We start from the raw sequence: 12,579 nt of genomic DNA on the forward strand, positions 1-12,579 counted from the left end.
GTTCTCTCTTCCTGCAGATCCGAGTGATGGTGGACCTGTGCAACAGCACCAGGGGTATCTGCCTGACAGGTAGGCTGGCCGAGCACTGACCAAGAGCAGCTTATGTGGGAAACACATATGCTGGCCAAAGGGCTGGGGCAGAATGAACGCCTAGGAACTCCTTAAGTTATAAAAATATATGTTGGTTTACTTGTATACCAGATGTTTTCAATGGGCTGAAAATCAATAGTAATATAATTTTGAAAAATAATAATATTTTTGGTACTGCCACAGAAATACAGCCATGGAAAATAACTAGGTCTTGGGTAATTAGAAATATTGTGGTACCCTGAACTGAGGCCATTGATGTTTTCCTTATTTCCATTAGTTTTTTAAAGGGGAAAAGAAAGGAAAAAGACCTTGCTAAATAGTAGAGAGCTCTTACCAGAAGTAATTATTTCCCTATATCATACATACAGCTTGAATGGGAAGCTCTAGATGCAAACCGCTAATTAGTTAAGAAAATACTTTTTATGAAGAGTGCTTTGTGTGGTGCCTACTATGTGCTGGGTGGGACTGGAGGTTGGTCATACTCTGTCCCGCTCCACGCAGTGAATCAAGGACAAGTAGAAAGGAGGGAGGGAATTAACCTCAAGGCACATCAAGCCTTAGGACCTGGAATGGCTGGTGGATGGGGCAGGGGAAGAGCACAGTGGTCTTTTGTCTTGTTTTCTTTTGGCTGCTCAAGGTCTTAGTTCCCTGACCAGAGATTGAACCCACACCCCCTGCAGTGGAAGCACAGTCTTAACCACTGGACCGCCAGGGAAGTCCCAGGGGAATGGTCTTGATGTGATTATTCCAGAGTCTGAGAGAGACCAGCCTCTTGTCTCAGGGCAGGGACGCCTGCCTCCTGCCCTTCAGAAGCTCATGTGGGGAGCACCTTTGCTGGCCAATGGGCCAGGGACAGAATGAATACCTAGGAACTCTTTAGGTTATGAAAATACGTGTTGGTTTGCTTTTACCATATGTTTTTACTGGGCTAAAAACCAATTATAATGTAATTATGAAAAATAATATTTTCAATATGGCCATGGAAAATAACTTGATCTTGGGTAATTAGAAATGTGTGGTACCTTGTGCTGAGGCCAGTCACCCAATTCATCACCCTCTGCCCCAGCCAGGCACTAACCAGGCCCAAGGATGGGCCTACGGTGCCTAATTTCAGACACTGCATTTCCTGCCTCTGAGAAGGGGGTGTAGCATTCTGAGGAAACAGAGGGAAATTATTTTTGCATTAAATGTGTATTATGGAGAGGTCCACATCCAGAGGGCAGAGTGGGAAGACCCTGAGCTCACTCCCTCCCAAAGACACACCGAAACTACAATTACTTATAGAACAACTATCTCTGAGAACCACCTGAAGACTAGCAGAACAGATTTTCTAAACTAAGAATAGAAAGCAAAGGACGCAGTGAGACAGGCAGGAGTGACAGAGACACAGTCTAGTCCAACCCACACCCCCAGTGCAGCAACCCACACACAGGAGGGATGTCACAGCCACAGAGATTCCCCCTGAGGAGCAAGGGCTACAAGCCCCACATCAGGCTCCCCAGCCTGGGAGATCTGTACTGGGAAGACAAGCCCCCATAATGCCTGGCTTTGCAAACCAGTAAGGTTTACGTTTAGGCGAGTGGAAGGGCTGTGGGAGACTGAGACTCTCCTGAGGGGCTTTCACACACATTCATTCACTCTGACTCCCAGCACAGAGGCAGCAGCTTGAAAGTGCTTGGGTCACATGAGAAGGAGACTCACTGATGAATTTTAAGCCGTGTGCTGGAGGGGCAGGGTTCTGGGGATGGAAGCACTGGCAGGCACCATTTCTGTCACTGTCCATCAACCTGACTAACACTGTGTGCCCCACCCTGACTTTCCCCTGAGGACCCACTCCAGCTGGTCCCTCCAAAACACTTTCTGCCCTGCCCCAACCGCTGGGCAGCCCTGGCTGGCACCAGCATCCCTCCAAAGTGGCTCCCACTCCAGGGGGCCAGCCCCATACCACAGAGCACCCACAATAGTCCCAGATTGGCCTCGAAGTCAGTTGCACTGAGGCCAGTCCCGTGCATCAGCATGCCCACAGCAGTGCTCTGGTGACCAGGGGGGATTGCACCACTGAGCCCCACAGGACACCTTTCACATAAGGCCACTCTTGCAAGACTAGGAGATTTAGCCAACATCCCTAATACATAGAAACAAACACAGAGAGTTAGGCAAAATAAAGAGACAAAGGAATACCTTCCAAATGAAAAAACAAGACAAAACATCAGAAAAGGAACTAAATTAAACAGAGATAAGCAATTTATAAGATAAAGAGCTCAGAGTAATAGTCATAAAGATACCCACTGACTCTAGAGAACAATGGATGAACTCAGTGAGAATTTCAACAAAGAGAAAGAAAATATAAAAAAGAACCAATCAGAACTGAAGGATACAATAATTGAAATGAAAAATACACTAGAATGAATCAATAACAGATTAGAGGATGCAGAACAGATCAGCAATCTGGAAGACAGAATAGTGAAAATCACCTAATCAAAACAATGAAAAGAAAAAGAATTTTAAACAATGAGATAATTTAAGGGACCTCTGGGTCAAGCAAACATTTGAATTACAGGGGTCCCATAGGAAGAAGAGAGAGAGAGAGAAAGGGACAGAAAGCCTACTTGAAGAAATAATATCTGAAAACTTCCCTAACTTGGCAAAGGAAATAGACATCCAAGTCCAGGAGGCACAGGGAATCCCCAGAAAGATGAACCCAAAGAGGCCCACACCAAGACACATTATAATTAAAATGTCAAAAGTTAAAGAATCTTATAAGCAGCAATAAAAAACTAGTTATGTACAGGGAACCCCCCATAAGACTATCAGCTGATTTTTCAGCAGAAACTTCATAGCCAGAAGGAACCCCTATGTTCATTGCAGCATTATTTACAATATCCAAAATATGAAAGCAACCTAAGTGCCCATTGATAGATGAATGGCTAAAGAAGATGTGGTATATATATACAATGGAATACTACTCAGCCACTAAAAAAGAATGAGGGCTTCCCTGGTGGCTCAGTGGTTGAGAGTCCGCCTGCCGATGCAGGAGACACGGGTTCGTGCCCCGGTCTGGGAAGATCCCACATGCTGCGGAGCGGCTGGGCCCGTGAGCCATGGCCGATGAGCCTGCGCGTCCTGAGCCTGTGCTCCGCAACAGGAGAGGCCACAACAGTGAGAGGCCAGCGTACCACAAAAAAAAAAAAAAAAAAGTGAGATTTTGCCATTTGCGGCAAAATGGATGGACCTAGAGGGTAATATGCTAAGTGAAATAAGTCTGACAGAGAAAGACAAATATTGTATGATTTCACTTATATGTGGAAACTAGAAAACAAAACAAATGAACAAACATAAAACAGAAACAGACTCACATATATAGAGAACAAACAGGGAGGAAAGGGGGGTTAGGGGGTAAGTGAAATAAGTGAGGGAGATTAAGGGGTACAAACTTCCAGTTATAAAATAAATGAGTCATGGGGATGTAGTGTCCAGCATAGGGAATATAGTCAATATTATTGCAGTAACTTTGTACTGTGACAAATTACTAGACTTATGGTGATCAATTTATAATGTATATAAATGTTGAATCACTATGTAGTGTACCTGAAACTAATATAATATTGTAGGTCAACTCTACTTCAATTTTAAAAAGAAAGAAAAAATCCTTTTATGGAGTAAATGCACAGCTCTCATGGACTTTAAAGATAACCACAAGACTTTGAAGCCATCTGAAGCTTGTGTTGGATCTCCTCAGTCTATGGCCCCAGGCTCTGGGGAGGTCCTGGTCACTTCACAGTGCACAGTGTGTGTGCAGTTGTAAGAAACCTCTTCTGCAATATTCTCCCCAGTACCTCTCGTTACCTGCTGTGTGTTAGGAGCTCAACTCTGGTTGAGTCTGTTGAATGACGAAACCTGTGATTTATGTAAGTGATTAATAGGAGTGGTGGGCTGGTAAGAAAGATGCTTCTCTGAGGAACTCTGTGTCCAGGTCTGACTCTTGTTCGCTTAGTTTAGCCTCAGAGAGAAAAGCCATAATCCTGTGGCTTCTTAGAAAATGCTAATTGAGTTACTCAAGTCACATTTCAGCCCTCACAGAAAATTAAATATCTTCAGAACAGCTTGATCCTTTATTCTGAAACCCTTGTGGCTTAAGCACCTTTCTTCCATCTCCGGGAGTCCCTTTTCAGCGTTCCCGTGTGTGATAGTAATGAGCGCTAGAGAAATGCTCAAATGGATGGAATTACAGGCACAAAAGCCCTGTTGAGAGGCACAGGAAAAGCCTCTTTCTTTCTGAATTTTATAGTGATAGAATGAGAGCCAAGCTGTTCAGTGAATGTGGGCTGGAGCTATTGAGACCACTTAGGAGAGACTGGCGGGATCGCATCTATGCTGGAAATGGGTTGAGGAGGTTATTCTTTGGCACCTAAAAATGCTTTTCAAATGCCAGCCCCTTCATTTTTCATGATAGCTTGAAATTGGGCCTCCTTTTACACAGAAAGCCCTTCAATTAAAACTTAGGTGTGAAAAGTGCAAGTTGAAAGGCAAGGAGGTACCTAGGGATAGGCCAAGCTGCCTGGATTGGGGGCGGGGAGATGACAGGACCCAGGACTGAATTGGGGAACTTCGGGGAGAGGGGCAGAGAGCCTTGGTCCAGAACTCCCAGAAAATGCCTTCAGGAAGGATTGCCAGGGCAGACCCTGGGCTTGGGGCCTGAGAACAAGATGTAGCTCCACACTGGATTCATCTTTAAAAAAGCAGGTGCATGTGACTTGAGGCTAGTCCAGCTGTGACCATGAAACCCCATTCCTGTCCCTTTCCCAGGACTCAGCTGTGGTTGCTCTGGGGACAAAGACAGATGCCGTGTAGTTTTGTGCATCTGGTGACCTCTCAGGTGAATAGTGAGGGCACTTCACTAGCTAGAGTAGTCTGGGGTTTTTGCTAGTGCAGAGTTTGTCAAATGACATGTGGTTTTCTGGATGCATCTTACCCCTGAGCCCAGGTTTCCTTGGGACCCCAGAAGCATATCTGCTGGAAGAGCAGATATCTTGAAGAAGGCAGGTCTTGGGTAATTCTTCACCTCCAGTGGCCTCCACGTAGGGGCTTGTTGGAAAATCTCTAAACCATAATATTGCTGAACTGCTTGTTGCAACAGAGTTGCTTGAAATCCACAGTGCCCATTCTCCTTGCAGCCACACGACTCCAACCCAGTGATAACACTTCTTATCCTATTTCCAGGCAGACATCAATAGTGGATCACAGTTGCTGCCAAGCATGGCCTCGGGTCTCAGGTCATTCTTTTCTGGTGTTGCAGAAAGTTGTACTAATTGATTAGAATTGGCACTTGAAATAAAAGCTATTTGCTGGAACTTCCCTCGTGGTCCAGTGGTAAAGAATCCGCCTTCCAATGCAGGGGACACGGGTTCGATTCCTGGTCAGGGAACTAAGATGCCACGGGGCAACTAAGTCCACGCACCACAACTACTGAGCTCACACGCCTCAACTAGAGAGCCTGCGTGCTGCAAACTACAGAGCCCATGCACTCTGGAACCCACCCGCCACAACTACAGAGCCCACACGCCCTGGAGCCTGCACGCCACAGCTAAAGAAGAGAAAACCCGCACGCCACAACTAGAGAGAGAAAACCCACACGCCACAACTAGAGAGAAGCCCATGCACCGCAACAAAGAGCTCGCGTGCCGCAACTAAGACCCAACATGGCAAAAAAAAATGAAATTAAAAACAAAAAAACGTATTTGCCATCCCTACTGTACTCATTTTTAAGGTTGCCATGGTCATAATCCAAAGTTGAAATGCACCAAATAAATGAGATTGGACCAAAGCTTCAGTTTAATGGGGGCATGTGAGGAAAGATACATACTTTCCCATGTCAGGTGCCCTGGGACTGGCAGAATAGCTGGCAGCAGGGGTGGTTGCAGAGGATGGACCAGCAACACAGAGGGTGGGAACTGAGGCCTCAAATCTGTAGACAGTTCAACCCTTGGTAAACAAATGGATAGGCCATTCTCAGAACAGCTAGTGTAGCTGATGATGTTCTCACTCAACTGGCCTCACTGAGCAAACTGGCAAGTTGTTTTAGTGTTGGTGGATTCGGGCTCCAAATGTGGATTCGGGCTTGGACCCTGTCAGGCCATCCCGTAAGGAAAGCCAAGCATGCCTGCCTCCCAAGGGAAAGAGGGGATCACCCCCACTCTGGCCAGAGCTCCTCTCTGGCACTGAAGCTGTGGCTCGCATGAATCCTGAGCCCCAGGGAGTCCTTGCTGGGAGCAGGAGTAGGAAAGAGTCAAGACTACAGACCTCGGAGGTGTTCCAGGCCTGGAAATATCAGGTTTATGAAGTTGCATCTTTCACTAGCTCTTCCTTTGGCAGCAGAACCAGGCCTTACTTTCTTTTCTTTTTTTTTTAACATCATTATTGGAGTATAATTGCTTTACAATGTTGTGTTAGTTTCTGCTGTATAACAAAGTGCATCAGCTATACGTATACATATATCCCCATATATTCTCCCTGTTGCGTCTCCCTCCCACCCTCCCTATCCCACCCCTCTAGGTGGTCACAAAGCACCGAATTGATCTCCCTGTGCTTTGCAGCTGCTTCCAACTAGCTATCTATTTTACACTTGGTTGTGTATATATGTCAGTGCTACTCGGTTACTTCGTCCCAGCTTGCCCTTCCCCCTCCCCATGTCCTCAAGTCCATTCTCTACGTCTACAACTTTATTTCTGTCCTGCCCCTAGGTTCGTCAGAACCATTTTTTTTTAGATTCCATATATATGTGTTAGCATACGGTTATTTGTTTTTCTTTCTGACTTAACTTCACTCTATATGGCAGACTCTAGGCACATCCACCTCACTACAAATAACTCAATTTCACTTCTTTTTGTGGCTGAGTAATATTCCATTGTATATATATGCCACATCTTCTTTATCCATTCATCTGTCAATGGACTCTTAGGTTGCTTCCATGTCCTGGTTATTGTAAATAGAGCTGCAATGAACACTGTGGTACATGTCTCCTTTTTCTTTTTTAATAATTTAACTTTTTTTAACATCTTTATTGGAGTATAATTGCTTTACAATGTTGTGTTAGTTTCTGCTGTATAACAAATCAGTTATATGTATACATATATCCCCATATCTGCTCCCTCTTGCGTTTCCCTCCCACCCTCCCTATCTCACCCTCCTAGGTGGTCACAAAGCACTGAGCTGATCTCCCTGTGCTATGCAGCTGCTTCCCACTAGCTAGCTATTTTACATTTGGTAGTGTATATATGTCCATGCCACTCTCTCACTTCATCCCAGCTTACCCTTCCCCCTCCCCTTGTCCTCAAGTCCATTCTCTACGTCTGCATCTTTATTCCTGTCCTGCCCCTAGGTTCTTCAGAACCTTTTTTTTTTTTTTTTTAGATTCCATATATGTGTGTTAGCATACAATATTTGTTTTTCTCTTTCTGACTTACTTCACTCTGTATGACAGACTATAGGTCCTTCCACCTCACTACAAATAACTCAATTTCGTTTCTTTTTATGGCTGAGTAATATTCCATTGTATATATATGCCACATCTTTTTTATCCATTCATCTGTCAATTGGACACTTAGGTTGCTTCCATGTCCTGACTACTGTAAATAGTGCTGCAGTGAACATTGTGGTACATGACTCTTTTTGAATTTTGGTTTTCTCAGGGTATTGCTGGGTCTTATGGTAGTTCTATTTTTAGTTTTTTAAGGAACCTCCATACTGTTATCCATAGTGGCTGTATCAATTTACATTCCCACCAACAGTGTAAGAGGGTTCCCTTTTCTCCACACCCTCTCCAGCATTTATTGTTTGTAGATTTTTGGTGATGGCCATCTGACTGGTGTGAGGTGACACCTCATTGTGGTTGTGATTTGCATTTCTTTAATGATTAATGATGTTGAGCATCCTTTCACATGTTTGTTGGCAATCTGTATATCTTCTTTGGAGAAATGTCTGTTTAGGTCTTCCACCCATTTTTGGATTGGGTTGTTTGTTTTCTTGACATTGAGTTGCATGAGTTGCTTGTATATTTTGGAGATTAATCCTTTGTCAGTTGCTTCATCTGCAAATATTTTCTCCCATTCTAGGGTTGTCTTTTCATCTTGTTTATGTTTTCCTTCACTGTGAAAAAGCTTTTAGGTTTCATTAGGTCTCATTTGTTTTTGTTTTTATTTCCATTTCTCTAGGAGGTGGGTCAAAAAGGACCTTGCTATGATTTATGTCATAGCATGTTCTGCCTATGTTTTCCTCTAAGAGTTTGATAGTGTCTGGCCTTACATTTAGGTCTCTAATCCATTTTGAGTTTATTTTTGTGTATGGTGTTAGGAAGTGTTCTAATTTAATTCTTTTACATGTAGCTGTCTAGTTTACCCAGCACTACTTATTGAAGAGGCTGTATTTTCTCCATTGTTTATTATTGCCTCCTTTATCAAAGATAAGGTGACCATATGTGTGTGGGTTTATCTCTGGGCTTTCTATCCTGTTCCATTGATCTATCTTTCTGTTTTTGTGCCAGTACCATATTGTCTTGATTACTGTAGCTTTGTAGTATAGTCTGAAGTCAGGGAGCCTGATTCCTCCAGCTCTGTTTTTCGTTCTCAAGATTGCTTTGGCTATTCAGAGTCTTTTGTGTTTCCATACAAACTGTGAAATTTCTTGTTCTAGTTCTGTGAAAAATGCCATTGGTAGTCTGATAGGGTTTGCATTGAATCTGTAGATTGCTTTGGGTAGTATAGTCATTTTCACAATGTTGATTCTTCAATCCAAGAACATGGTATATCTCTCCATCTGTTTGTATCATCTTTAATTTCTTTCATCAGTGTCTTATAGTTTTATGCATATAGGTCTTTTGTGCCCTTAGGTAGGTTTATGCCTATGTGTTTTATTCTTTTTGTTGCAATGATAAATCTATTTGGATTTTTTGGCTTCTTATTTTCCTCTACCAGCAAGGCTTTGGGAAATGTGTAGCCACTTCCTCTGTGGTCATTGATGTGCTAAGCAGGTCACTTGGGTCAGGCAACATCAGTTCTGACACCAATCCAGGGTGAAAAGGGAGGCTAGTAAATGGAAATTAGAGATAAACATCTTCTCCTATGACTTGGAATGGCTGTGGTGGGAGGATCCAAGGAGTCAGGTTTTTCAGAAGCCTGTAGCGTTAGCCACTGGTCAGCGCCTGCCCTTGAAGACAGGAAGTGAGACTTACACTTCTTTATTGTTCACTCCCCATAACTCTGGTGCCTATATATCCTGTCTCGATTAAGATTCTACTGTTTGCTTGTAGCAGGGACCCATTAGAGCTTATCTGAGGAAAAGTGGGTGAGAGATTATAAATTATTAAAAAGATAGAGGGATGTATTTGTCAAGCTAGGTTTGGTCATGCTCTGGTAAAAATTAAACCTTAAAATCTCAGCGGCTTAACATAGCAAAGGCTTATTTCCCACTGCACAAAGTCCAGCGAAATTTGGGTGACTCTCCTAGGCAGTTCTGGGGACTCAGAGATCCAAGTGCTGCTGTCTTGTAGCTCCATCATCTGAGCACCAGGCACCAAGGTCACTCCCAAGGGAAGAGAGGAGAACAAAGGATGGTACCCATTGGGTGCTTTAAAAGGTCAGGCCTGGAGGTATCTCACTTCCCCACCCCCACCATGGAAGGAAGGCAGGGAAACGCAGTCTGTGGGTCCAGGAAGATGACAATGAAACCCAGTCTGGTGAAAACAAAGCTTGCCTCATGAGACAGAAGGGTATCTCACAGACAGACCAGGAGGGCAGTGGGAGCAGCCTGACCCAGGGAGCTGGAGCCAGGAACTGGAAAGCCACTGGGAACCCACACAGCTCCTCTCTCAGCCTTTCTGACTCTCTAGCAGACACCCAGTCCCTCATCTCTGCTTCTCTCTCCTTCATTTTCTTCTCTCTGCAGACTGACAGTTTTCACTGTGCATGGCCGTCCACAGACCTCTACTTTACATAAGTAAGGACATTGTGGGTCAACTTTAGACTGCAAGGAGAAAAAAATCTAAGTGGTTCAGCTCCTACCATGCATCTACCCAATTCTAATCAACTCCAGCTAGGAGTGTTGGGTGGGGTAATCACCCAACCATTTGCAGGGCCCAGTGCAAAATGAAAATGCAGGGTCCCTTGTTCATGAAGCAGGAAAAAGGCTTTTTCCTGTCGTCCACAACCTCTCTTGACCTGCCATGGTGGGGCTTTTTATTTGCTACTTAATGTTGTACTCCTTGAGGCATGGGCTACTCACCGCATGAGTACAGACCCTCACAGGCATAGGGGCTCCCTGGGACAAAAGCGTGCAGGGCACACACCCAACGCTAGCCTCCCCTGCACTCGAGCCTGGGCCCCCACTGGGGTGGCAGGTGGCAGCAGACACTGATGGGGCAGGGAGTGGGGAGGACACGTCAAGGGGCACAGGAGCAGGCAGTGGAAAATCTGTCCTAGGGAGGCAGGGAGGAGATAGGAGGCAGGGCCACATACCAACCAAGACTCAAAGCCCCTGGGCCGTGCTCCACTGTCCCATCAGACTTCACTTACAAAGCACAAATTCAAAGAAAAAATGGTTAAGAATGTCCAAACGGCAACTGCAGAGCATTTAAACCCAAGCAGGGAGCTCCCTTCTTAGCGTGGAGTCCTGTGTAGCTGCACTGCTGGCAGGCCCAGGAAACAGCCCTGCGTACAGTGTTAACATGAATGTGGCTGCCCACACGTGTTCCTAGAGGGTCTGTTATTCCAGAAGAGGAGAAGGGTCAGGAGCTAAAAAAAATTCTGAAAGATGGTTTGCTAAATAGCTAGTAGGCACACATTTGACATTTGACATTATTATAATGACTTATATTTGGGGCTTCTTCTGGGTGTAAGGGGCCGTGAGCAGCTCAGTTGGCGTCCCAGGATATTGGGACAGTCATCATCACTGTAGCACTCTGCTCCTGAGCTCTTTGGAACCGTTTGTCATCCTTTCTCTTCTGAAATTCTCTAGCTTCAAGGCATGAGACCTGCTGGCTTCCCTCCTCCATCTTCAGATCACTCTCTCTTTCCTGGTGCTTCTTCTATCACCTGCCTCCCTCCAGATGGGGTATGTCCCCCCCTCTACATCCCCAAATTTGGCTCAGACATTTCACTCTTACCTGAAGGCTAGTAGCTCCCAATATTTCTAAGGTCAGGAACCCCTTTAAGGAGAGTGACTGACTCTCTTCCCAGAAATTTTTCACATCAGGTCGAGGGGACCCAGGACCAACTGCATCCCATACACCTGTGGTGCTTGGTAAAAATGCCAGTTCCTGGGCCTTACTCTAAATCCAAACCAAATCAGAACCTCCAGATGGGGCCTAGGTATCTGCATTTTTACAAGCATTCTAGTTGATTTTGTGGCCTCAAATGTGTAAAAACTGTAGCCATAGGGTATCAAGGATCTCAGGTCAGTCAGTGTCAAGAAACCCTAATCTAAACACTTCATCATAGTGATACCCTTGGCCATAACTAATGTGTCCTAAGTATACAGCTCCAGCCAGGCCCTCTCTCCAATACTCCACTGCATGGAAATGGTTATTGGACTGTCCTCTTTTTTTTAAATTAATTTTTATTGGAGTATAGTTGATTTACAATGTTGTGTTAGTTTCTGCTGTACAGCAAAGTAAATCAGTTATGCATATACATATATCCACTCGTTTTTAGATTCTATTCCCATATAGATCATTACAGAGTATTGAGTAGAGTTCCCTGTGCTCTACAGCAGTTTCTTATTAGTTATCTATTTTATATATAGTAGTGTGTATATTGTCAGTCCCAATCTCCCAATTTATCCCTCCCTGAGAACTCTTGAAACCTACTATATACAGTTGATTCTTGCTTGTTTACCTTTTTCTACCAATCTGCACATCTGAATTTGGCTCCATCTGCAGTCGGGACTGACGATTGATTGATTTCTTCTGACAGCTCTCAAAGGGCCATATCACCTCCTTACCAGGGCATGTGTGTGCCATCTGGCGGTAAACTGACCTCACTGACTACAGGCTACACTGACCCTAGAAAATGCTGTGCCGTTTTCAGCAAATCATTTTTGCCCAACATAGGACTGTATGTATTGAAAGCATACCTTCAAACACTTATTCTTCCAAAAGTTTTCATGTCTGTCAAATAGGCTCATCAGTATCCAGGCTCAGTCGTCTGAGAGGCCTCCTCAGCTGTCTCCTACCCAATCAGACATGGACATGTCCTGCCCATTCTTCTGCTGAAATACCTCTCGAATGTCTAGCTCCCTCTAGAACTCTACAGTCACCAACCGCATTTATCTACAACCTTGTCCCAAACTTTAACTACAAAGATCCTCTGGATATTTTCTCCCTGCCCCACCCCCTTCCTTCCCTTCTCATTCCCTAGTTCTATTCCACATCCATCTACGGAGAGGATATCAAACACACGCAGATATCAGTGTCATCCCCCGCTGCTTAAGAATCTACTG

General features: G+C 44.6%; 1 protein-coding gene across 1 annotated transcript in view; it reads left to right on the plus strand.

The window, feature by feature from the left end:
* Positions 1–12,579, plus strand: part of GLDN (gliomedin) — a 65,036-nt gene that overhangs the window by 29,826 nt on the left and 22,631 nt on the right. Inside the window, exon 2 of the mRNA XM_082648123.1 lies at positions 18–69. Within this exon, the coding sequence (XP_082504249.1) occupies positions 18–69 (52 nt within the window). The remainder of the gene's footprint in view (positions 1–17; positions 70–12,579) is intronic.

The sequence above is a fragment of the Grampus griseus genome (genome assembly GCF_964374135.1).
Source record: "Grampus griseus genome assembly, chromosome: 2".
NCBI lineage: Eukaryota > Metazoa > Chordata > Mammalia > Artiodactyla > Delphinidae > Grampus > Grampus griseus.